This window comes from Macaca mulatta, chromosome 6, assembly GCF_049350105.2.
Source record: "Macaca mulatta isolate MMU2019108-1 chromosome 6, T2T-MMU8v2.0, whole genome shotgun sequence".
Lineage (NCBI taxonomy): Eukaryota > Metazoa > Chordata > Mammalia > Primates > Cercopithecidae > Macaca > Macaca mulatta.
Window position 1 is genome coordinate 141501039 of NC_133411.1, and position 26503 is coordinate 141527541.

General features: G+C 37.6%; 1 protein-coding gene across 6 annotated transcripts in view; it reads left to right on the top strand.

The window, feature by feature from the left end:
- Positions 1 to 26503, top strand: part of RAD50 (RAD50 double strand break repair protein) — an 87694-nt gene that overhangs the window by 42465 nt on the left and 18726 nt on the right. For all 6 annotated transcript variants that reach the window (XM_078005161.1, XM_078005163.1, XM_015140736.3 and 3 more), the window contains 8 exons: positions 5204 to 5393; positions 5798 to 5924; positions 6681 to 6874; positions 10464 to 10574; positions 10968 to 11060; positions 11135 to 11248; positions 17972 to 18099; positions 20048 to 20272. In XM_078005161.1, the coding sequence (XP_077861287.1) occupies positions 5204 to 5393; positions 5798 to 5924; positions 6681 to 6874; positions 10464 to 10574; positions 10968 to 11060; positions 11135 to 11248; positions 17972 to 18099; positions 20048 to 20272 (1182 nt within the window). The remainder of the gene's footprint in view (positions 1 to 5203; positions 5394 to 5797; positions 5925 to 6680; positions 6875 to 10463; positions 10575 to 10967; positions 11061 to 11134; positions 11249 to 17971; positions 18100 to 20047; positions 20273 to 26503) is intronic.

Sequence of the window (26503 nt, forward strand, 5' to 3'; positions counted from 1 at the left end):
GGTTCCTAAACAGACTATCCCAAGAATAAGTATTCCATGAACAGGAAGTGGAAGCTGCAAGTCCTTTAAGGCCTAGACTGAGAAACTGGCACAGTGACACTTCATTTTCTATTGGTCAGAGTGGTCACAGAGACTCCCAAGATTCAGTGAGGGAGGATACTGTGTCTCTTGATGGAAAGAGTATCAAAGTACTTGTGACTGACTTCAATCTGCATAACCCTATATCTGCAGTAGCATCTATGTGCCATTCTGGTTACCTAGAGACTAGGCAACCACACATTTGTATATTCTATATTGTAACTTTGATAACTATTTGTTGAATGAATGAGAACTGTAGTGTCTATTCCCGTTATTTATTGCTGTGTAACAACACCCCTCAAAACTGTCTCACAAGGCCGGGCGCGGTGGCTCAAGCCTGTAATCCCAGCACTTTGGGAGGCTGAGACGGGCGGATCACGAGGTCAGGAGATCGAGACCATCCTGGCTAACACGGTGAAACCCGTGTCTACTAAAAAATACAAAAAACTAGCCGGGTGAGGTGGCGGGCGCCTGTAGTCCCAGCTACTCTGGAGGCTGAGGCAGGAGAATGGCGTAAACCCGGGAGGCGGAGCGTGCAGTGAGCTGAGATCTAGCCAGTGCACTCCAGCCTGGGTGACAGAGCGAGACTCCGTCTCAAAAAAAAAAAAAAGAACTGTCTCACAGTGATTAGTTTTTCATGGTTTCATGGGATGACTGGGCTCAGCTAGGTTATCTACCTGGCTAGTTTAGCCAGTTAAATGTCTGGTTACCACACATTTTAAGAGAACCTGAAGCTAGAAAAAGCCTAGAGGAAGCACTAAAAATGGACCAAGATGCTGGCAGGGCTGCTAAGTGAGGACACGTGTGTGGGGAAACCATTTTCATAAAGGAACCAAAACTTGAAAACCTGAAGAGCAGGGAAATGATGAACCCCCGTTTGTTTAGCAAGCTCTTAACAGAATGTCAGTGGGCCATTCTGGAAAACTGGAGAAGGATGAGTTTGGGACAAATGAGAGAGGAAGTCTTCTTCCCAATAGTAGGAAATAACATTATAAAACACGTTTTTTTTTTTGTTTGTTTGTTTTTTGTTTTTGTTTTGTTTTTTTTTTTGAGACGGAGTCTCGCTCTGTAGCCCAGGCTGGAGTGCAGTGGCCGGAACTCAGCTCACTGCAAGCTCCGCCTCCTGGGTTTACGCCATTCTCCTGTCTCGGCCTCCTGAGTAGCTGGGACTACAGGCGCCCGCCACCTCGCCCGGCTAGTTTTTTGTATTTTTTAGTAGAGACGAGGTTTCACCATGTTAGCCAGGATGGAAAACACGTTTTTTTAAAGTTTAAATAAATCCACAAATGGAAGGTCAATAATGAATTAAGAGGACTTGATTGATTGATAGGGTCTTGTTCCTGTCGCCCAGGCTGGAGGGTAGTGGTGTAACTGATTATAGCTCACTGAAGCCTGGAACTCCTAGGCTCAAGCAATCCTCCTACCTCAGCCTCCCAAAGTGCTAGGATTACAGGCATGAGCCACCATGCTCAACCAAGAGGACTTTTTGTTTTGTTTTGTTTTGTTTTTTGAAATATAGGAAAGCAATTGCCTAAGGGTACAGTCAGGTTGATTTCAAATTCCAACTCTGCTGGGTGACCTTAAGGATGTTACTTAACTCATTTGGGCCTTAGTATCCCCCACATAAAGTGAGGAGATTGACTTACATGGTCATTAAGCTTCCTACCACCTCTGGTTATGACACTACTTTCAGATATCCCCTGGGGTCACTTTCAGAGACATTGTGGAGGTCTATTTATGATAGTCACTTAGGTGGAAGGTTATTGGTGAAGAGGAGTAAAGTAACAAGATTAAATTTATCTGTGTGCCATTTGCCTTTTCACCTTTAGAATATGCCCTTGATGCCAACACTATCATGAGAACTGTTTATTCGTGCAGCCAAGATAGGCAGTCTACTGGAGTGCAGGTAATACAGCAGTAAACAAAATGCACAAAGTCCCTGCCCTCATGGAGTTTATATTCCAGTGGGGAGGAGATGGATGACAAATAAGTGAATATATAATACACCGGGGGATGATCAGGGGCATCGAGAAAAATACAGCAAGATAAGGGAATAGGGAGTAGCTGAAGGGTGGTGGGGGGGACTTGATGAAGGTGGCATTGGAGTGGAAACTTGAGAGAAGTGAGGGAGCCAGCCATGCAGTTGTCCAGAATAATATTCCAGGCAGTACAAAATCTCTGAGACATATTTGACCGGAAGGCCAAAGGGAAGAGTTGTGGAAGATGAGCTCAGAGTAGTAGTAGGGAGCTATATCTTGCTTCTTTGCGGGAAATACTTCATTTAAAGCCTCAGATTCACCAGTACCTAATGTAAAACTAACATCATGACTGAGAACTCAGCTGAAAATATACCTGTTTATCATTTTGTATAGTACTGACTCAGATTCATTTATTATAGCACCTCATTTGAATACAAACTCAATTGGTATTTCCCCCCCATTTCTCCCACAGGTGTTTTTCAGTACCATATCTCTGTGGGCCTTTTTACACACAATCCCCTTAGAAAAGGAATGCTGTCCAAAAATAGGTGAATTGAGTTTCTGAGAAAACAAAAATCCAAAGAGTAAATTTCAAATATCTGTCTATAAAAAATGATAGGCAAGGTAATGGATATGCGAAATTACCTTTAATCATTGTACATTGTGTACATAGAACATCACATTGTACCCCATAAATGTTTACAATTAAGATTTATCGAAAATATTTTTTAAAACCTTGTGAACCATGAGAAAAATTAACTCTTGAATATAAAAAATAAAATGTCATAAAAATGAAAAACAAACCCAGAGAACCCTAATAGATCTCTCTAGTGCATTCTTCAGGGAAGCTTCTCTGCTTTTTCTTAGAACACTTCTTTTGAGACAGAGTTTCACTCTTATTGCCCAGGCTGGAGTGCAGTGGCACAAATCTCGGCTCACTTGAACTCCGCCTCCTGGGTTTAAGCAGTTCTTTAGCCTCAGCTTCCCGAGTAGCTGGGATTATAGGCACCCTTCACCACACCCTGCTAATTTTTTGTATTTTTAGTAGAGATGAGGTTTCACCATGTTGGCCAGGCTGGTCTTGAACTCCTGACCTCAGGTGATCCCACCAGCCTCAGCCTCCCAAAGTGCTGGTATTACAGGCATGAGCCACCACACCCAGCCAGAACACTTCTTTTAACATCTTAGGTAATCATCAAAAAAGAGTGCACCAAAACCTGGACCATACTGATGAAAGATTTTGTGTGTGTGTATGAAAATGTAAAAATAGGGTTAAAACTGTATGTATACCTATAGTTCTTCACAGAGATGTCCCCAGTTTAATAAATGCTTGGCAATCATTATTAGGCTATCATAGCTATGTTACTTTTTAGATATTGGGCACATAATTTAAGGCCAACTACTGATCTGTGACAACAGTGTTCAAGAGGTAACATTGGCATGGAATTATTCATAATCTCCATGCCTTCATATTTGTTATACTCATATGGAATAATAATACCTCCTATTTCTGTGGTATAAAAAACTATAGGTCTGACATGCACATGTGTTTACTGCGGCACTACTCACAATAGCAAAGACTTGGAACCAACGCAAATGCCCATCAGTGATAGACTGGATAAAGAAAATGTGGCACATATACACCATGGAGTAACTATGCAGCCATATAAAAGGATGAGTTCATGTCCTTTGCAGGGACATGGATGAAGCTGGAAACCATCATTCTCAGCAAACTAACACAGGAGAGCAGAAAACCAAACACCACATATTCTTACTCATAAGTGGGAGCTGAACAATGAGAGCACATGGACACAGGGAGGGGAACATCACACACTGGGGCCTGTCAGCTGGTGGGGGACTAGGGGAAGGATAGCATTAGGAGAAATACCTAATGTAGATGATGGGTTGATAGGTGCAGCAAACCACCGTAGCACGTGTATACCTATGTAACAAACCTGTACCCCAGAACTTAAAGCATAAAAAGTAAATAAATTAAAAATTAAAAAATTAAAAAAAAACTATGTCTGTTGCCACAGGTCAGGTTGGCATTTCTTGATCATAGTTTGCATTTTTAAAAAATCATTAAGTAGTAGCCACTTGAGTTTCTGGTTATTCTTTTAGTTTATAATAAGACTCCCATTAGAGACCAGTTTAATTTATCATACTGCTTTGTCATACTAATTCCATATAATTTTAAATAAGAATTTGGAATATTTCTGAAGTAAATTTTTTTAAAAGATTAAATTTGTGTTATTGTTTCAGAGGCATCAGCAAAAATAGTTGTCAGTACCTGCCATGGAGGCAGTAGTTCATTAGCTAGAGTAATGAGTACCAGTAAAATCGGTTGACATTTTGTACCTTAAACCCATGTAGCATTTGACTTAATGGCTGGTTTCCTTCCTTTTATTCCTGTAATTTAAAAAGTTATTTTGAAATAATTTTAGGTTTACAGAAAAATTATAAAAATAATACAAATTATTCACATATATCCCTCACCCAGCTTCTCCTGATATTAACTATTTATGTACTCTGTTATAATACAGTTATCAAAACCAGGATTAACATTGGTATAATGCTACTAACTAAATTACAGACTACATCGAATTTAGCAGTTTTTCCATCAATGCCTTTTGTGTTTCAGGGTTCCGTGCAGGATCCCACATAGCATCTAGTTGTTATTTCTCCTTAGGCTCCTGCAGTCTGTAACAGTCTGTCTTTATCTTTCATGACCTTAACACTTTTGGTGAATATGACCAGTTCATTAGTAGACTATTTCTCAGTTTGACAAACACCACAGTAATAATTATTGCAAGGAAGATCTGTCAGTGGATACTAAAATCAGTAGGCAGAAAGTTGAGGAGAAGCAAGATATTTACGTAGTCTCAACATTTCTCTCCTAAGATACTTATTAATTACAAAGACCAAAACAGTAACTTTACAGTGGAGAAACCTGGCCGACACCACCTAAGCCAAGTGAATAAAGATTAACATCATCAGTAATAAGACATATTGATATCATGATTCTCTACCCACTGATAGGATACCCCAATGTCACTTCTGTGGTATTCTTCCTAAAAATACACAAAACCTCAGTCTAACTGTGAGAAACATCAGATACTTTATTTTTAATTGTGTTTTCTATTTAGGCAAAGCATAATTGATTTGAAGGAGAAGGAAATACCAGAATTAAGAAACAAATTGCAGAATGTCAATAGAGACATACAGCGCCTAAAGAATGACATAGAAGAACAAGAAACACTCTTGGGTACAATAATGCCTGAAGAAGAAAGTGCTAAAGTGTGCCTGACAGATGTTACAATTATGGAGAGGTTCCAGGTAAGTTTATTGTAGTTTAAGGCAGAATAAAACTTGCTCCATGGTAGCTTGAATTTGAAGTGTGAGAGTTAAAAATAGTAGCTAGTATTCAGGTACAGGTTGTGTTTAGAATTCCCCATCCTGAATTTCAGATGCCCTCAGGGAGCAACTGCTTAGTTTACATCCCTGGGTTTAAATTTTTTAATTCATAAATTTAAAAATTAAGACAGTTGTTTGTTTTTCATTTTTAGTCAGCTTCCTTTTGTTTACATCATTTCACTTTTATACTGTTACACTTTGCTAAAATTGTATCTGGAAATGGTTTATAAGTTTAGATTTAAAAAATGATAATAGCAATTAATTTTTAAAGATTTTGAATAATGCAGTAAGTTTATTAAAGGAAATAATTTTGTTATATTCTTAAGATGGAACTTAAAGATGTTGAAAGAAAAATTGCACAACAAGCAGCTAAGCTACAAGGAATAGACTTAGATCGAACTGTCCAACAAGTCAACCAGGAGAAACAAGAGAAACAGCACAAGTTAGACACAGGTAATACAGTCTGTGTCCTTCTGTACCCATAGAGACTTCAACATTGCCAGCACATGCCTTTTATACTCAATTTTATACCTGTTACATAGACAAGGAAGTTCCTTCCAGTCCACAGTATATTCGCTCTTTTTTTCTGAAAAGCATCACTTCTCTTTGTTCTCTTACTTTGCACAACAGATTTTGAATAGTAGGAGAGTGTCAAATAAGCTGTATTCTTTTTCTTTTTTTTTTTTAAGATGGAATTTTGCTCTTGTTGCCTAGGCTGGAGTGCAGTGGTGCAATCTCAGCTCACTGCAACCTCCGCCTCCCAGGTTCAAGTGATTCTCCTGCCTCACCCTCCTGAGTAGCTGGGATTACAGGCACTCGTCACCATGCCCAGCTAATTTTTGTATTTTTTAGTAGAGGCGGGGTTTCACTGTGTTTGTCAGGCTGGTCTCAAACTCCTGACCTCGGGATTCACCCGCCTCGGCCTCCCAAAGTGCTGGGATTACAAGCATGAGCCAGTGCGCCTGGCCATGAGCTATATTCTTTCTCAGTCATACCTGCCCTGTGAGCTTTCCCTGTGAGTGGTCAGCAGGGGACATCAAGCTGATTTGGGAGCTAGCAGGGTTCTCGTTATATGTTTGTTGCAGTGGGTGGGGCCCACAGAAACTCAGCATTTGTGGATTCCATAGACTAATAAAAATGGGAAGAATTATACAAATAGTATTTTCTATACCCTTACATTAATTACTGTGTTAATATGTTCTTGTGTAGTTTCTAGTAAGATTGAATTGAATCGTAAGCTTATACAGGACCAGCAGGAACAGATTCAACATCTAAAAAGTATAACAAATGAGCTAAAATCTGAGAAACTTCAGATATCCACTAATTTGCAACGTCGTCAGCAACTGGAGGAGCAGACTGTGGAATTATCCACTGAAGTTCAGTCTTTGTACAGAGAGATAAAGGTAAGAATATCCATACATGTTTTTTGTGAAATTATTTTAATTTTATTTTTATTTTTTGAGACAGTCTCACCCTGTTGCCCAGGCTGGAGTGCAGTAGTGCAATCTCGGCTCACTGCAAGCTCCATCTCCTGGGTTCAAGCGATTCTCCTGCCTCAGCCTCCCGAGTAGCTGGAATTACAGGCGTGCACCACCACGCCCAGCTAATTTTTGTATTTAGTAGAGACGGGGTTGTGCCATTGGACAGTCTGGTCTCAAACTCCTGAACTCAGTTGATCTGCCTACCTTGGCCTCCCGAAGTGTTGGGATTACAGGCGTGAGCCACTATGCCCCACCCTATTCTTCTTTTTTAGAGACAGAGTCTTCATCTGTCTCCCAAGCTGGAATGCAGTGGTGCAGTCACAGCTCACTCACTGCAGCCTTGACCTCCTGAGCTCAGGCAATCGTCTTGCCTCAGCCTCTCAAGTAGATGGGACTACAGGCACAACCCACCACGCCTGGCTAATTTTTAAAATTTTTGTAGAGACAGGGTCTCACTATGTTGTTCAGGCTGGTCTCAAACTCTGCCTCAAGCAATGCAGCTTTGGCCTCCCAAAATTACAGGCATACATCACCTCAGTCCACGTTTCTTTAATATGAAATGCTCCTTATTAGTGTAATGGCCAGAACTCTCAGCACCTCATTGCACTTATTCTAAAATTGACCACATAATTGGAAGTAAAACACTCTCAGCAAATGCAAAAGAACAGAAGTCATAACAGTCTCTCAGTGCAATCAAATTAGAACTCAGGATTAAGAAACTCACTCAAAACCGTACAACTACATGGAAACTGAACAACCTGCTCCCGAATGACTGCCAGTTAAAATAACGAAATGAAGGCAGAAATAAAGATGTTGTTTGAAACCAATGAAAACAAAGATACAACATACCAGAATCTCTGAGACACATTGAAAGCAGTATGTAGAGGGAAATTCATAGCACTAAATGCCCACAAGAGAAAGCAGGAAAGAGCTAAATTCGACACCCTAACATCACAATTAAAAGTACTAGAGAAACAACAAACAAATTCAAAAGCTAGCAGAAGACAAGAAATAACTAAGATCAGAGCAGAACCGAAGGAGATAGAGACACAAAAAACCCTTCAAAAAAATCAATCCAGGAACTGGGTTTTTAAAAAGATCAACAAAATAGACCACTAGCCAGACTAATAAAGAAGAAAAGAGAGAAGAATCAAATAGATGCAGTAAGAAATGATAAAGGGGATATCACCACCAATCCCACAGAAAATACAGACTACCGTCAGAGAATACTATAAACACCTCCACGCAAATAAACTAGAAAATCTAGAAGAAATGGATAAATTCCTGGATATATCCACCCTCCCGAGTCTAACCCAGGAAGAAGTCAAATCCCTGAATGGACCAATAACAAGTTCTGAAATTGAGGCACTAATAGCCTGCCAACCAAAAAAGTCCAGGACCAGAGAGATTCACAGCCGAATTCTACCAGAGGTACAAAGAGGAGCCAGTACCATTCTTTCTGAAACTATTCCAAACAATAGAAAAAGAGGAAATCCTCCCTAACTCATTTTATAAGGCCAGCATCATCCTGATACCAAACCCTGGCAGACACACAACAAAAGAAGAAAATTTCAGGCCAGTATCCCTGATGTGCATCAATGCAAAAATCCTCAATAAAATACTGGCAAACTGAATCCAGCAGCATGTCAAAAAGCTTATCCACCAGGATCAAGTCGGCTTCATTCCTGGGATGCAAGGCTGGTTCAACATATGCAAATCAGTAAATGTAATCCATCACATGAACAGAACCAAAGACAAAAACCACATGATTATCTCAATAGATGGAGAAAAGACCTTCGATAAAATTCAACACCCCTTCATGCTAAAAGCTCTCAATAAACTATGTATCGATGGAACATATTTCAAAATAATAAGCTATTTATATCAAACCCACAGCCAATATCATACTGAATGGGCAAAAACTGGAAGCATTCCCTTTGAAAACCAGCTGTTATGAGGATCAAATGAAAATGGTATAATCATTCTTTGTGTGGTTCCTAAGTGATAGAACTTGTACTAGTAAGTAAAGATTTCTGGAAGAAGGAGTTTGCCATAATAAGGAAGAACTGGCTGCCTGGTTAAGCAGCAAATGTTATTGGAGGTGGTCAGGTGGTGGTTGGTTAACTCTGTATAAGGATTCCTGCTTGTACAGGAGGTTTGTCTTATCTGCAGATCCTTTATCTATAGCAGACACTCTCAGTCATAGCACTCTTTCCATTTGATTCCAGATGTGGTTTCAGAATCCTTACCAGTACAGTGAGCAGGCACTCAGTTGCCACTGGAATCCTTTTGACATCCCTTATATAGATTAATCACATCTAAGACTCAACCAGTTATAAACAGTTTTAGAAACAGTCTTACCTAGGTTTATATAATTATGGGTACTCATTCAATAAGCACTAAGTATATTACTGAATAATTACTGTAAATTTTTATTTCTTAAATAATTTTGGATTACAAAATATCAGGTTCAGAATATGATATTAAAATAATACTACTTGCATTTGTATAATTTTTTACTGTTTATAAAGCACTTTGACATTGAACCATTCAGTGCCTCAGCAACCCTATTTAGATGACGAAATCTCTTTATAGAAAAAGGAATTGAGATTTACAAATGTCTCACGAGTGCCTAAGTTTATGCAGCTGATAGGAAGCAGAGTTGATTTTCTGACACTGAAGGCATTTGACTTCCTAACACACCATACCACTTCCCAGTATGATAAAATAGACATATATTGAAGTAATTACTAAATAATTGTATCTACCTCTATAGATTCACTCAATACTTCAGAATCTTAAAGAGCTTGGGGACCATTGTTTTGAACTGTGGTTATCATATAACTATGTTGCAGATTTAGTGTTACAAGGCTAAATAATGGGGACTTCTATTTAGTAAAATAGTTTATTATTTGAAAGCCCCGTTCCTTCCAGAATAGATGTGGACACACCAACATTAGTTTAACAGTATGCTTTTATTACCATAAAATATCTGCATAGCCTTAGCAGGCTAAGCTTAAGAACAGAAGTGTTTTTACCATGGTATTTTCATCTGTAAAAGAAAAGTCTGGACTGAATGAGCTTTCCTATTCTTTGATCATGCAGCAGTGACAGGGGTACCTATAAAATCATGAAAACTCATGCTTGAAGCCACACGCTAATATAATTGGGAGCACATGGCCTAGATTAAGAATCAAATTAGTGGTTGATGCAGTATAGTATGCATAGTGGTTAAGAGAGTGATCTCTGGAGCTGGACTGGGTTAAAATCTTGGCTGATTCATTTATTGGCTGTTGTGACCCTGGACAAGTCATTCTCTGTGTCTGTTTGCTCATGTGAAATATAGGACTGAAAATGATGGTACTGTCCTCATAGGGTCATTGAAAGGAGCAAATGCGTTGACATTTAGAGCCTGGCACATAGAAAGTGCTTTTATTAAGGCTGTGAAGTCTGACACCTAAAGTAAGATAATGGAATATTATATAATACTTTATCTTTTTTATATTTTTAGGATGCTAAAGAGCAGGTAAGCCCTTTGGAAACAACGTTGGAAAAGTTCCAGCAAGAAAAAGAAGAAATAATCAACAAAAAAAATACAAGCAACAAAATAGCACAGGATAAAGTAAGATTTCATTTATATATTTACTTATCAAATACCTGTATTAAACTTACGTTCATAGCACCATGTTGGACACTGTTATTCCACATGAAATTAAATAGCATAAGATAAATAGTATTTTCAGATTCATGGTATAATTTTGACATTAGAAATTCTTGTTAGAACAAGGATTAGAGGTAAATTATTTTGCTGCTTGATCTAAAATAGAAGTTAAGGATTAAGATTAATTAATCCATTCCTATAGGTGAGAAAGGGACTTGTCTGAGATCATAAAATTCAGCAGTGGTGGAAACTGGAACCCAAGGTTCATAACTTCTCAGCCAGTGTTTTACTGTGTTCTCCTGTTATGTGCCCTTAAGTACAACCAGTGTAAATTTAATGAATATTTTTCTACAGCTGAATGATATTAAAGAGAAGGTTAAAAATATTCATGGTTATATGAAAGACATTGAGAATTATATTCAAGATGGGAAAGACGACTATAAGAAGGTAATTTAAAACTTAAAATTATTTATTTGATTGTGTTTTTATTTCATGTGCTTAAAGAATTTTCTTTTTTGTAGCAAAAAGAAACTGAACTTAATAAAGTAATAGCTCAACTAAGTGAATGCGAGAAACACAAAGAAAAGATAAATGAAGATATGAGAATCATGAGACAAGATATTGATACACAGAAGGTAGGTCTGTTTTGCTTATGGTGTCACTTACACCTATGACATTCTTTGCTATAGTTTTATTTTCAATAGAAGATCCATTGAATAGAAATGCAAAAAGTAAAGAGGCCAAGCTTAAGCTTGGTGGCTCACACCTGTAATCCCAGCACTTTGGGAGGCCAAGGTGGGTGGATCACTTGAGGCTGGAAGTTCACTGGCCAACACAGTGAAACTCTGTCTCTACTAAAAATACAAAAATTAGCCGGCCGTGGTGGCGCACACCTGTAGTCCCAGCTACTTGGGAAGCTGAGGTATGAGAATCACCTGAACCTGGGAGGCGGAGGCTGCAGTGAGCTGTGATCACGCCGCTGCACTCTAGCCTGAGCGACAGAGTGAGACTCTGTCTCAAAAAAGAAATACAAAAAGTAAAGAAAAATAATTCCAATAACATTCTTATTTCATTTATTTGTTATTTTTATTTTCAGTAAAAGACTCGTAGTTAAAGTTTGAATATAAAGGCTTAAAACTAAAAGTGTTCCTCCCCTTCTTCTGATTCTCAATCTCACTTCTACATGTCATTAACTGTTACACTTATTTGTTTTTAAAGAAGTTTTATTCATATACCAGCAGATAGATAGGTAGATACATTTAGGGGTGTGTGTGTGTGTGTGTATATATATATATACTTAAATTTACCTTTATGGATGGGGTCATGTCATATTATTCTGTACCTTTTTTCACTTAATTTGATTTTACATATCAACTCACAGATATATCACATTCTTTTGAATGATCATTTAATGATTTTAATGATCAGTTTCTTTTTGCTACAAAAAAGAAAATTCTTTAAGCACAATAAATAAAAACACAATCAAATGTGTTTTATGTTTAATGATTTAATGATTATAGTCCATTTTGTGCATATACCAGAACTTACTCAGATTGATTTCATTTCCTTATCATAAACTGTGTGACAGTGAATATCTTTAACATATATCTGTATCTTTTCTTATTCTAACATATCTTTATGTAGCATAAATTCACAAAAGTGGGATTAAGGTTTAATAATCTTGAACGTTATCTGTAAGGAAAATATATATTAGGTCATTTTCCAGTTGATCCCTTTATCATTTATTTTCTCTATTAATGAAATTAATTTCTATCGTATAATCAAAATCATTTCAAAAAGCCATCATCACATGCTTTATGCAAGCATGGTAGTTAATGCCTTTAAAAACTATACCATTTCTCTGTTCTTACTGTTTTAAACAAAATTTACTATTTGAATGCCTTAACCACTCGGTTATAAGTCATTGCTAAAAATCATTTGGAAGATTAGTTACATTAGTTTTCTGCTGGGTCTCTTTCTGTAGCACCAAGAATTTCAAATATATGAAATATCAGTCAAAGGGAAATCAAATCTCTGCCTGGCCTAATACATATTGAATAATGTGTACATTTATGATGCATATATAACAAAATATCTCTAGCTTTTATGTAGTTGCCTATATAAAAATCACAGTCTATAAATTCGCAGCAGCTCTCTGTATACATATACGAAATTGTTAAGATTAATAATCTATGAACCTTTTAAGGTGATAGTCTAAATTTAGTGGATCTGATGGTATTAGTTTATTTTGTAACCTTCCTTGTTCCAGAAATTGTTTACTTAGTTATATACAATAGAGCAAAGATAAGTGTATTTCAGATTAATGGGAAAACAAGGCAGTGTAGAAATTAGGGCAAGAAAGTAATGAAACCAGGAGAGAAGTGTATAAAACGTTTGCATGAAGTCTGATGTGCTTGCTAAAGATTCTAGTAGTCAAATGAAGAGAGGAGGCCGGGCGCAGTGACTCACGCCTGTAATCCCAACACTTTGGGAGGCCAGGGTGGGTGGATCACCTGAGGTCAGGAATTCAAGACCAGCCTGGCCAACATGGTAAAGCCCCATCTCTACTGAAAATACAAAAATTAACCAGGTGTGGCGACACGCACCTGTAATCCCAGCTACTCAGGAGGCTGAGGCAGGAGAATCACTTGAACCTCAGAAGCAGAGGTTGCAAGTGAGCCAAGATCACGCCATTGCACTTCAGCCTGGGTGACAAGAGTGAAACTCTGTCTCAAAAGAAAAAAAAAAAAAAAAAAGGCCAGGCGCACGGTGGCTCACGCCTGTAATCCCAGCACTTTGGGAGGCCGAGGCAGGCGGATCACGAGGTCAGGAGATCGAGACCATCCTGGCTAACACAGTGAAACCCCGTCTCTACTAAAAAATACAAAAAATTAGCCAGGCATGGTGGTGGGCGCCTGTAGTCCCAGCTACTCAGGAGCCTGAGTCAGGAGAAGCGTGAACCTGGGAGGCAGAGCTTGCAGTGAGCCAAGATTGTGCCACTGCACTCCAGCCTGGGTGACAGAACCAGACTCCGTATTTAAAAAAAAAAGAAGAGAGGAAGTCACAATTAGTCAAGATTCACATTGTGTCAGTGCTAAAAGGAGACCAGTTTCCTGTACTGACTACCGACTATTCATAGAAAGGAAGACATGTATAGTCTTCAACAGACTTCATAGGGCTTATAAAAAAGAAAAAAATACAGTGTATTTCAGCATCATTATTCCTTGATATGAGGTTCTGTAGAAGGTGGTATGATTGAAGCCTGAAATAAATGTTAGTGTTTAGAAAGCAAAGGTTCTTAGCTAGGGGCACCTGTAAATCGTCTGAGTTTTTCCACTTCTAGGTATAGAACTAAGAAAATTGAAGACATATGTTCCCACAACAACTTGTACAAGAATGCTCGTAGCAGCATTATTTGTAATAGTCAAAATATGGACACACCCAAATGATCATCAACTAATGAGCAGATAAACAAAATATGGTATATCCATATAATGGAATATTATTCAGCCATAAAAAGGATACATGCTACAACATGCATGAACCCTTAAGACATGCTAAGCAAAAGAAGCTAGTCACAAAAGGCTGCATAATGTATGATTCCACTTATAATAAATGTACAGATTAGGTAAATCCAGTGACAGACAGCAGATTAATGTTTTCAGGGGCTAGAGGTGAGGAAGGAATAGAGTGACTGCTATTGAATATGAGATTTCCTTTTGGGGTGATCAAATGCTCTGGAATTGGATAGTGGTGGTTATTTAAATAAACTAAAACTGCTAAATTGTACACATTTAAATAGTGAATTTTGTGGAATATTAATTACATCTCAGTTTTTTTTAAATCACTTAGGTTATTAAAAATACATGTGTTGGCCAGGTGCAGTGGCTCATGCCTGTAATCCCAGCACTTTGGGAGGCCGAGGCAGGCAGATTGCTTGAGCCTGGGAGTTCCAGACTATCCTGGCAATATGGCGAAACCCCATCTCTACAAAAAATCAGCCAGGTGTGATGGTGCGCACCTGTAGTCCCAACTACTCCGGAGGCTGAAGTCGGGGGATTGCTTGAGCTGGGGAGTTCAAGGCTGCAGTGAACTCTTATTGTTCCACTGTACTCCAGCCTGGGCAACAGAGCAAGACCCTGTCTAAAAAAAAAGTCTATGTCTCCAATCCACAACAGTAAATCAGAATCTTGGGGGTTTCGGCAGAGATATGTGTGTTTTGTTGAAATTCCTTAGAGCTTCTGATGTATACCCTTAGCTGTCAGTAACTGAGCCAGCACTGGATGGACTGCATAGCTTTCAGGCAGTCTTCTAGAAGTGGCGTTATTCCCAGCCATACTTTTGGTGGACATTGGACTGTAATCTGTTCAGCATGCCACTCTCTCACAGGTGTCTCGAATGCAGCTAATTTTTATGTTTCCATAGGTGACCAGCTGCATGCATTAACTGTCGTCTGAGTTGGATAGTTGGGGTTAATATTTAAGAGCTGAGGAGCCTAACAGTCACTTGTTTACCTACTGATCTAAGCCCTGCTAAATTTAGTCCACAGAATAAAATAATTTGGAAACTTAATAAACCGCCTTTCTCAGTTTTCAGATGAAGGAATATATGAAGAGAACTGGAGGTGACCTGACTTGCTCAAGGTCCCAAAAAGTAGTAACAGGTAGAACTGGTGCCTACACTATCAGATTTCTAGTAGAATGGAAAAAATAGTTGTGATACACTATAACTGCATCTGATTTTTTTTCCCCTTCATTTCTCTAATATTTTATATTTTGTAGACTATAATTGGAATTCTCACTGCTTAAAGTACAAAGGACAAATTTGACCCAAAAGGCATTTTATTAGCGATTACTGAGTCAGGCACTATATTGATTACATACACTCATACCTTTAATCTTCACAATACTTCTTTATTTATTTATTTATTTATTTTTTTGAGATGGAGTCTTGCTCTCTCACCCAGACTGGAGTGCAGTGGCACAATCTCGGCTCACTGCAACCTTCACCTCCCGGGTTCAAGTAATTCTCCTGCCTCAACCTGCCAAGTACCTGGGGCTACAGGCGAGTGCCACCAGGCCTGGCTAATTTTTGTAATTTTAGTAGAGGTGGGGTTTCACTATGTTGACCAGGCTGATCTCAAACTCCTGACCTCAAGTAATCCACCCGCCTTGACCTCCCAAAGTGCTGGGATTACAGGTGTGAGCCACCGCACCCGGCCACACAGTAGTTCTTTATGATAGGTAGTATTATTGACCATGTTACAAGCAAACTGAGGTTCAGAGAATTTAAACTAATTTGCCCAAAGTTATCCAGTTTAAAAGTAATAACACTGATTTGAGCCTAGATGTATCTGACTTCGAAGCATTGTACTCTTGTTGTGGTATATACTGTCTTTGAAAACTAGAAGAATAATGGAAGCTGACTTAAAAGAAAGAAATGCCTAGCTTTCTGGTAACAATGCAGGTAGACAGACCAGCAACAATATTTTGTGCCAAAAATCAATCTCATCTAGAAATGTGATAGCACTTTAAAGAGTCCTTTCATGCAATCGTGAAAGCAAATTCAAATGTTCTATGGTATTAGATGAAAGTAAGTAGTAGCACATTCCCTTGTTCCTAACAAGGAACAACAAGTATAGTCCCCCATAGTAGAACCTTGGTAAGTCACAGCAGCTACAGTGGCACATTAGGTTGCCTTAGCAACAAAGGACATTTATAACCATGCCATTTTAGTCACCTTTAACTGCCTATAATAATGCCTTTAGTAGATATGTATTCAGTTGTTTCAGTATCTCTCGGGGGGGATTGGTTCCAGGACCCCCCAATACAACAGATACCGAAATCTAGGATGCTCAAGTCCTTTATATAAAATGGCATATCTAGTGTTTGCATATAGCCTATCCATATCCTGTGATATACTTTAATTTCTATATTGCTTTTGATATTAATATGTAAATGATATGTAGTTTTTATATTGTATTATTTTAAATTTGTGTTTTTTTATTGTACTGTTACTTTTTATTGTATTTTTTTCCCCAGTATTTTTGATCCATGGTTAGTTGAATCCATAGATGTGGACCCTGTGGATAAACTGTATGTTTATATTATTTCCAGGAAAAATGAAGGTAGCCTTACTTTCTGTTAAAAAAGAAAAAAAAAAAAAAAACTCTAAAAATAATCACACACAGATGGGCAGAATTGGATATGAACATTAAGCATGTGAGAGAAATCCTTGATTTCCCTCTCCCATCTACCAGTCCCTGGCCTTTACTGTTGGTGCAAGATACTGCCACAGGTCTGTCTATCTCTCTCACTTCCCGCATCACTGAGTTTAGCTTAGCTGCAAGGGCTATTGCAGGAGGGTCCCACCTCCCTCTTTGAGAAATCCTTACTCCAAACTCAGGATAAGTTTTCTACACACAGGATTTGTGGACCAATTTCTTTCTGCAGGAATTTTTTTTTTTTTCTTAAATTCCAAAGAATCAACTTACAAACTGTTTTCTAATGATTGTCTCTTGACACCATAGTTCGTTTTGATCACCAGGAAAACCACTGAAATAATTTTTTTGTTGCTGCTGCTGCTAAGTGTGATTGAGTCTTTTCTGAAGGACAAAACTACTCAACAAGAACAGCCAATTTTTTGAAATTTCATTTCAGTGGCTAAGAAAGTATCAAGTTCATAGATATATAGTACTATTGTGGCACTTCTTCTTGCCTTGAGTGATGATTATTTGTCAGCCTAAAGGTAGAAGCTGTAGGTAACATATACCTCACAGGTTCTAATAGTCTTGGTACATGTTGGGAGACAGAACTAGGAAGAAAAAGTTGGGGAAGACTTCAATAGTAGTATTGATCTCTTATGATCTTTTAGGTCAGTAGGCTTTATCATGGAGTTCCTATGCAGAATGATCCACTGGGGATATAGGTATTAAAATATCTAGTTATATTTTTAATTTTACCATTTAAAATTTCTGTTTTGTATGTTTTTAAGTGAACACCATTTCATAGCATTGTTTTCTAAATATTTTAATACTGTATAAGTAAATAAGTACATAGATATATGCTCACATCATTGTGAGACTCCCCATCAAACAGTAGACCTGGTTTTTAGATTATGGTCATGAAAGAGCAGTAAAAGCTGCACTACAGGAGGTATTACACTTGTGACTATGGGTGGGGATGGGCCATCCAGATTGCCCCAGACCTGGAGATTCCTTCACACTGGCTTGTTCTCCCTCTGTTGAACTTCACATGATTCTAAGACAGACATGGCACTTCCTATCAGCAGTTGCCTGTTACAGATTTCACGTTAGTAACTTGGTTATTTTTGTTAACTAATTTAATGTTTACCTTTAGATACAAGAAAGGTGGCTACAGGATAACCTTACTTTAAGAAAAAGAAATGAGGAACTAAAAGAAGTTGAAGAAGAAAGAAAACAACATTTGAAGGAAATGGGTCAAATGCAGGTTTTGCAAATGAAAAAGTATGCTTTTAAAATAATCTTCGGTTTAAATAAAAGTCTTTATTATTGGAATGTGAAGAATGTTAAATACCTGTTTTAAATGAATTTTAGCCTCAGCCTAGTATCCTTTGAGAATTACTAGAAGGTGAACAGTGTTTTGATACAATTATATTTCATGGCCTTAAGAACTTTATTACTGCAGAAGTGATACAGAATTGGTAATCACATTGTAGTGATGAGCCTTAGTTATTCAGTATTGAACATGCTTAGTCCCCATACATCTGCTAGCCTGCTGCACAAAATAGTGGTACTAAGCATAAAGAATATGGAGCTGTGGACCTTGCCTGGGTCAGAGATTGTACAGTCTATAATATTGTCAGTGGAGTTGTTGCCAGTGATTTATCCACAGAGATTCAGTCTAGATTTTCTCATTTGTAATTATGTGTCCACCAGAGCATTTCTTTTGAAAGATGAGTCTCATTCTTCCTTTATCTGGTCTTATGGTTACTTATTGTAGTTGCTGCCTTCCTGGTAGACCAGAAAAGATTTTATTCCTGCCTTGACTGCCTTAGAGTTGCCTTAGGAATTCTGTAAGAACCTTGTTGATGCTAAGGCACTAGACTGGTATAAAAGGTTGTACTAGGCAAATACGTAGATTGCGAACCATCTCACCTGGTTAAATCCAGGCTTCTCATTTATTAAACCTTTCCTTGTAGAGTTTTCATGTCTTCTTGAATTTATATGGAAATATGAATGAAAAAAATGCTCAGGTTTTTCTAAAGGATATAGTAAAGTGAATTTTAACTTTATTTATAAAGCCTAACAAATGGTTAATCCTGTGTTATGTTTAAGTACTCTTAGTTTAGCTATTTAAAATCTCTTTCCTATATCAGGGAAATCAGATTTTATAATTAGAAGAGCTCATCATCTTCAGAATCTTCTTTTTTTTATGCATTATACACACTTAGACCCAGAAAAATCACAGAGGAAATTATGATGAAAGCCAAGAATATGACCTTAATATGCTAGTTTCCAAGCCTCAGTTCTTTTACACTATGCTCTCCATGGCAAGTTGGAAAAGTAATGCTTCTAGAAGAAATTTTGAAATGAAATAATATATTCGTGGCTACTAAAGACCAAAACCAGATATTTTAAAAATTTCTTCTGTGATTGGTATATAACAGTACTTTTTACATTCATTCACATTACTAAGTACAACTATTTTTCAAACCTTTCTTCAACCAGGACATAACAGAAATGCCAACAAGACATGTAATCCAGTCAACTCTGTAAGGATGCCCATAAACTTGAGAGCAGTGCCTGACACATGAGGATGCTTAATAAGTGATTGTTAAACAAATGAAGATTTTTAAAGCAAACGTTGAAACTTGTACAGTCTGCCAAATTATCAGAAAAGTTTGAATATTTTACTTCTTTTGGTCATTACTATGGGTTTTATACTTGGGCAAGAGAAATTTTGTTTTCATGGAGGAATCTAGATTTTTAATAGGTATTACTGCAGATAATTAATATATGATTTAATTCGTGTTATGCCTTTGACATGAGCAAAATGATGAAGCCTGTTATCCATAACTTCTTAGTGTTGATAATTGTGCATTCTCAGCTCACAATCAGAAGTTTGTGAATTTGTAATATTAATCACCAGAATGCTTAGCGTCTAAAGGCCGGGAACTTTATCAGTGATAACATGCTATGAGGGTTCTCTGTTCAACACACAAAAATTAGCTGTTTAGCAACCTATGTGGGGCAGAGATATGGAAGGAAGAGAGGGTTTTGTTTTTGTTTTTTTTTTAGTACCAAAGCCCTAAATAATAAGCAAGGAGAGACTCTGTTACACGATTCCTAAGGAGAATGATACTTAACCTGTCTAAAGAAATCTATGACTTTTCCACTTCAGATTGTTAAAAGCTAAAAAATGGTCCTTATTTGTCATTTTCATTTTTTACAGTGAACATCAGAAGTTGGAAGAGAACATAGACAATATAAAAAGAAATCACAGTTTGGCATTAGGGCGACAGAAAGGTTATGAGGAAGAAATTATTCATTTTAAGAAAGAACTTCGAGAACCACAATTTCGGGATGCTGAGGAAAAGTATAGAGAAATGATGATTGTTATGAGGACAACAGAACTTGTGAACAAGGATCTGGATATTTATTATAAGACTCTTGACCAGTAAGTATTAGACTGGGGATTTTCTTATTGCAATGAATATTAACATATTTTAGTAATCTTTTCTCTCATTTTTTTCTTTTTCTTTTTCTTTTTTTTTTTTTTTTTTTTTTTGAGACGGAGTTTCACTCTTGTTTCCCAGGCTGGAGTGCAATGGCACGATCTCAGCTCACTGTAACCTCTGCCTCCCAGGTTCAAGAGATTCTCTTGCCTCAGCCTCCCAAGTAGCTGAGATTATAGGTGCATGCCACCATGCCGGACTGATCTTGTATTTTCAGTAGAGACGGGGTTTCTCCATGTCAGGCTGGCCTCGAACTCCTGACCTGAGGTGATCCGCCCACCTCAGCCTCCCAAAGTGCTGGGATTATAGGCGTGAGCCACCATGCCCGGCCTCTCATTTTCTCTTTTTAAATATGATATTTTATGTATACCATGCAATGGAAAAATATATGTACATATGTAAACACACACTAGCTTAAGTTATGAAGTTAAGATATAAAGCATATTAATATCTAGGAGTATTCATGATACTACCTCCCTTTAACCAATCTACCATTATTGGCATCCACTTAGATGCTCCCTTCTTATCTCAACCTTCTGTCATCCCCATTCCCTGTAACCAGTGACAAAGATTTTTACTTTCTCTGCTTTTTTAAAAAACAGTTTTATCATATATATGTCGTATTTTAAACTTTTTAAAAATGATACGATATTCTAGGATTTGCTCTTTTATTTGGATTTGCTTTTGTTTATCCGTGTTGTTTGTGGCCATAGTTCATTCATTTTCACTGACGTACAGAATCTACTATGGGAATAGACCACAGTGGACCCATTCTCCTATAGAGGGACATTTGGGGTTTTTTCTCAGGTCTTGTCATGTCTTCTGGAGGAAAGGTGTAAGGTTATATTTGTGGGAGTGCATTGCGGAGTATGCTCAATTTTACAAAATAATGTTGTTTTCCAGAAATGACTTTACTGATTTATACCACTAGCAGGTATTATAAGGGTTTCTTTGATGGATCCTGTGACATTGGTTTTATAAATTTCTTAATGTTTTCCAACCTCATGGGTTTAAAATGATGAATCATTATTTATTCATTATTAGTCTTGTCTTTCTGTGTGTTTTGGGACAGTCTCTTTTTGTCACCTAGGCTAGAGTGCAGTGGTGCAATCATAGTTCAGTGTAACCTCGAACTCCTGGGCTCAAGCAGTCCTCCCGCTTCAGCCTCCCAAAGTGCTGGGATCACAGGTGTGAGGCATTGTTCCTGGCCCTATTGGTCTTATTGATTTAAATGTGTTCTTTATCTCTTCTGCATTTCAATTCCTTTTCAGTTATATGTATTACAAAAGTCTTTTCAAACATTATGCTTATCTTTTTTACTTAGCATCTTTTGATGACACTGGATTTGATTTTGAGTTAGTTGAATTTAGCAACCTTTTCTGGTTAGCTCCTTGTGTGTCTTGTTAAGAAATCCTTCCCTACTCCTATATTTTTGTCTAAAAGTTTTAAATTTTGCTTTTCACATACAAGTACATTTAAGTATTCTAAGTTGAACTTTTTCCTTTATGAATAACCGGTTGTCTTGGCTTTATTTATTGATAGACTATCCTTCTCTCAGTGACCTTCAGTGTCATTTCTGTCATATATCAGAATTCCCTATGTGCCTGGGTTGGCCTGGGTTCTCTATTCTACTTAATTGGTCATTTTATCTATCTCTGTGCCATTTCGCACACCATCTTAATTACGTATAGCAGAATTTTCTTTATCCAGCGTATGTCTGTCTTTTAACCAGTGAATTTAGTCCTTTCATATTCATTGTGATTACTCAATTGAGTTGGATTTATTTCTGCCATCTTTTTTTCCTTTTCTGCCTTTTTGAGATGGATTTATTTTTCTTGACTCCTCCTTTTTCCCTTCTTTGGGTTATACAGTTGACCATATAACATGCGGATTAGGGACACTAGGCCCCCACGCAGTCAGAAATCCACATGTAACTTTTGATTCTCCCAGAACTTATAGCCTACTGTTGACTGGAAGCCTTACTGATAACAGAAACAGTTGATTAACACATATTTTGTATGTTATATGTATTATATGCTGTGTTCTTTTACAGTAAACCAGAGAAAAGAAAAGAAATTATACGGGAAAAATATGTTTTCTGTTAAGTGGAAATGAATCATCATAAAGGTCTTCATCCTTGTCCTCTTCATATTGAAGAGGAGGAGGAAGAAAAGGAGGGGTCAGTCTTGCTGTCTCGGATGGCAGAGGTGGAAGAAAATCTGCATAAACGTAGACCCACACAGTTCAAACCTGTGTTCAAGGATCAGTTGTATTCTACTTTAGTTATTTGAGGGTTTACCTTTTAATTTTTAACGTACTTATTTGACTTAAAATCATATGCATTAGTTTTCAAAGTGGTCCTGGAGCACCATTATCATTATCACCTTGGAACATGTTAGGAATGCCTCTCAGCCTCTACCCGAGACCTGGATCAAAAATTTGAGGGGTAGGCCCCAGCAGTCTATTTTTGACAAGCATTTTGGGTGATTCTGATGCACATCAGAGTTTAAAAACCATAACTTTAATGTGAATTGTTTTACCTTTTTCCTGAATACTAATTATTTTCTCCCATCTGCATTATTTCTTTTGTCTAATATTTTAGTTTTACCTTGTTTTTAAATCATCACAAATGAGTAATAATTATTATGGTGGCTTCATAAGCCCACATGTTTACCAATTTTTTTGTTCATTCTTGCTCGTTAAATCCCACTCCTCCCTTCTTTAGGTTCAGTTTTCTTTTTTTTAGAGTATATTCTTCAATAGCTTTTTTCAGTGAATGACTATTAGTGGTAAACTGTCAGTCTTTAAGAAGTTTTTCCCCTTAATTTGATAGTTTAGCTGAGCATAGAGTTCTAGATTGACAGTTTTGTTCTCTTGGCACTTTAAAAATATTCAATTTTTTGTTGGCCTCTGTGGTTACAGTTGAGAAATCATTTTAATTATTCCTTTAAAAGTAATCTGCCTTTTTCCTCTGGTTCTTTTAGGATTTTCCCCTTTGTCTTCAGTGTTCTGTATTTTTATAATAGTGTATCTAGACTCAGCTTTAGTTTTTCTGCTCATGAATTGTGCTTTTTGATCTGAGGGTTGATATCTTTCATCAATTTTGGGGATTTTTCATACATTATCTCTTCAAATATTATTCTTTCTCCATTTCTCACTATTTTCCCCTTCTTCACTTTTTATTAGACATAACCTCCTCTTTCCTCTACATTGCTTAACCCCTCTTGCATATAGTGGGCTCTGGGTAAATATCTTGTAGTTCATAAATTATTTAGCTGCTACTTAATACTACCTATTGAGTTGTTGTCATTGTTTTTTTTCCCCTTCATTTTTTTTCTATAAGTTCTATTTTGTTCTTTTTCAGAAACTCACATGGTTTTTTTTATAATTTTTTTTTTTTTTTAAACAGAGTCTGGCTCTGTCGCCCAGGCTGGAGTGCAGTGGCGTGATCTCGGCTCACTACAGCCTCCACCTCCTGAGTTCAAGCAGTTCTCATTCCTCAGCTCCCCGAATAGCTGGAATTACAGATGCATGCCACCACTCAGCTAGTTTTTGTATTTTTAGTACATATGGGGTTTTGTCATGTTGCCCAGGCTGGTCTTGAACTCCTGGCCTCAAGCGATCCTCCCACCTAGGCCTCCCAAAATGCTAGGATTACAGATGCAAGCCGCTGCGCCAGGCTTTTGATGTATTTTCTTCCTTAGTATTTTGATTCCTTCTTGAATGTGTCTTTACTCATTTTAACTATACACATTTTATATTCTCTTTCAGATTATTATTTTTTAATTTCACATTTTGAGGAGGCTGCTTCTGCTGTTTTGTATTCTGATTCTATCCCCTAGTGAAGTTTCTGTGTTTTATTAACATTTAATTTTGCACTTATCTTTACTAGCATTGTTTTTTCTGTGAGACTGCCTTGTGACCTTTCCTTGTAGATGTCCATCTACACAGAAATTTTGGTTTTATATTAACTAGGAACTCCAGAGAAAACATTGGCCTGCATGTAGGGGTTTTTGTTGATTTCTCAGTTGGTAGGTTCCTAGACTATCTTCTGTCCTGGATGATAAGAACCAATCCCTAGGTTATAAAAATAATAACCCCAAGTTCATGGCTGGGTACAGTGGCTCACACCTGTAAGCCCAGCACTTTGGGAGACCGAGGTAGGTGGATCACTTGAAATCAGGAGTTTGAGACCAGCCTGGCCAACATGGTGAAACCCCATCTCTACTAAAAGAATAAAAAAATTAGCTGGGTGTGGTGGTGCACACCTGTAATCTCAGCTACTCAGGAGGCTGAGGCAGGAGAATCATTTGAACTGGGAAGCAGAGATTGCAGTGAGCCAAGATTGCACCACTACACTCCAACCTGGGCAACAGAATGAGACTTTGTCTCAAAAATAACAGTAACATAATAATAATAACCCCAAGTTTAGTTTGTCTGTCAGGTTACATACTGACTGGTCTGGTTTTCACTTCTATCTTCGTTTCTGTTATATAGGGATTTCCCTTTCTTTCTTGTGAGCTCAACTATGAATTTAAAATAAGTTTTGTTATAAATCTATCTAGCAGTTCTGTTCATTTGTGGCAGGAGAATTATTACTAACTTTAGATTTTGGTGGTGGTTGTTTTTTCCGGAATGGCAAGTATCTTCCTTAGCACTAAGAGAGTTACACAGAGAGCTTCTTTTCTCTTCTAAGACTTCTGGTCAGATACAGCATAGTCAACAGACCAACCTGAGCAGTGGCATTCAGACCACAGGTCTCAGGAAGACAGGAGAACTCTGGTTTCAGTATGAGGACTTTTTTAGTTAGTGATGATAACAAAGGTGGTCCCAGAATTGCCTAGGCATATTTTTGGCATATACAAGTTTTAGGAAGTACATAATCATGTAAGACAGATTAGATCCATTTACTGTGAAATATTGGGAGTGAGCCAATTATCTTAACATGTTATTTTTAAAAAATAAATTATACTAAGATTTTTGTTAGATTAAGTTTAACTTTTAAAACTATTTTTTTGAGAGTATTCCATAGATACATCTTTTGTCCCATTTCATTGTGAGTGGGTAGGTTAACGTTATAATGCTCCCTGGGTCCAAAAAGGTGTATGCCTGCACCAAATGAGAACTTTTGTTTTTTAACCTCTTTGAATGTTGCCATCTCTCCTAGATACTAGATCCAACAGTTTAAAGTGGTTAGTCTTGGAAGTTAAGGTGTTGAAACAAGAACATAAGCAAAACTTAAGGAATTCTTGCCCAGTAGACTACACATACATATATTTGTTTTTTATTTTTTTGCCTTTAATAATTCTTTTTAGTCTTCTCAGCTACTTCATTTATGCCTTTAGGGGACTTCTTAGTTTTTTTTAGTTGTTTAGCAACAGATGCTGTGTATCCGATAGACTTACCAAACATTCATTGAGCATTAAGGAATAGCAGATCCAGTAACTTCTAGCAAGGATATTATAGGTTTATTTGAAGAGACACAAATCAAAACAGATTTTTGTCAGTAAAAACCTATTTGGCCAGGCACAGTGGCTCACACCTGTAATCCTAGCACTTTGGGAGTCCAAAGCGGGTGGATTGCTTAAGTCCAGGAGTTTGAGACTAACCTAGGCAACATGGCAAAACCCCATCTCTACAAAAAAATACAAAAATTATCTGGGTGTGGTAGCATACACCTATAATCCGAGCTACTCAGAAGGCCGTGGTGGGTTGCAATGAGCCAAGATTGTGCCAGTGCATTCCAGCCTGGGTGACAGAAAGAGACCCTGTCTCAAAAAAAAAAAAAAAAAAGCAAAAAACAAAACACCAAAACTTCTATTTGGAATAAGATAAGTTGGTTGTGATGAAAAAATAAAAATGGGTATTATAAAGCAAGACATTGGACTTTGTGTAAAAGTCCAACATAAGTTTTACGTTTTTAAAAAAACCTCAGAAGTCCATAATACATGGTTAAAAGTGCTGTCTCCAGATTTTGAATTCTTTTTTTAAAAAAAAGTCTTACTCTTTTTTTTTTTTTTTTTTTTTTGCGACAGAGTCTCGCTCTGTCGCCCAGTCTACAGTGCAGTGGCGCCATCTCAGCTCACTGCAAGCTCCACCTCCCGGGTTCACGCCATTCTCCTGTCTCAGCCTCCCAAGTAGCTGGGACTACAGGCGCCCGCCACCTCGCCTGG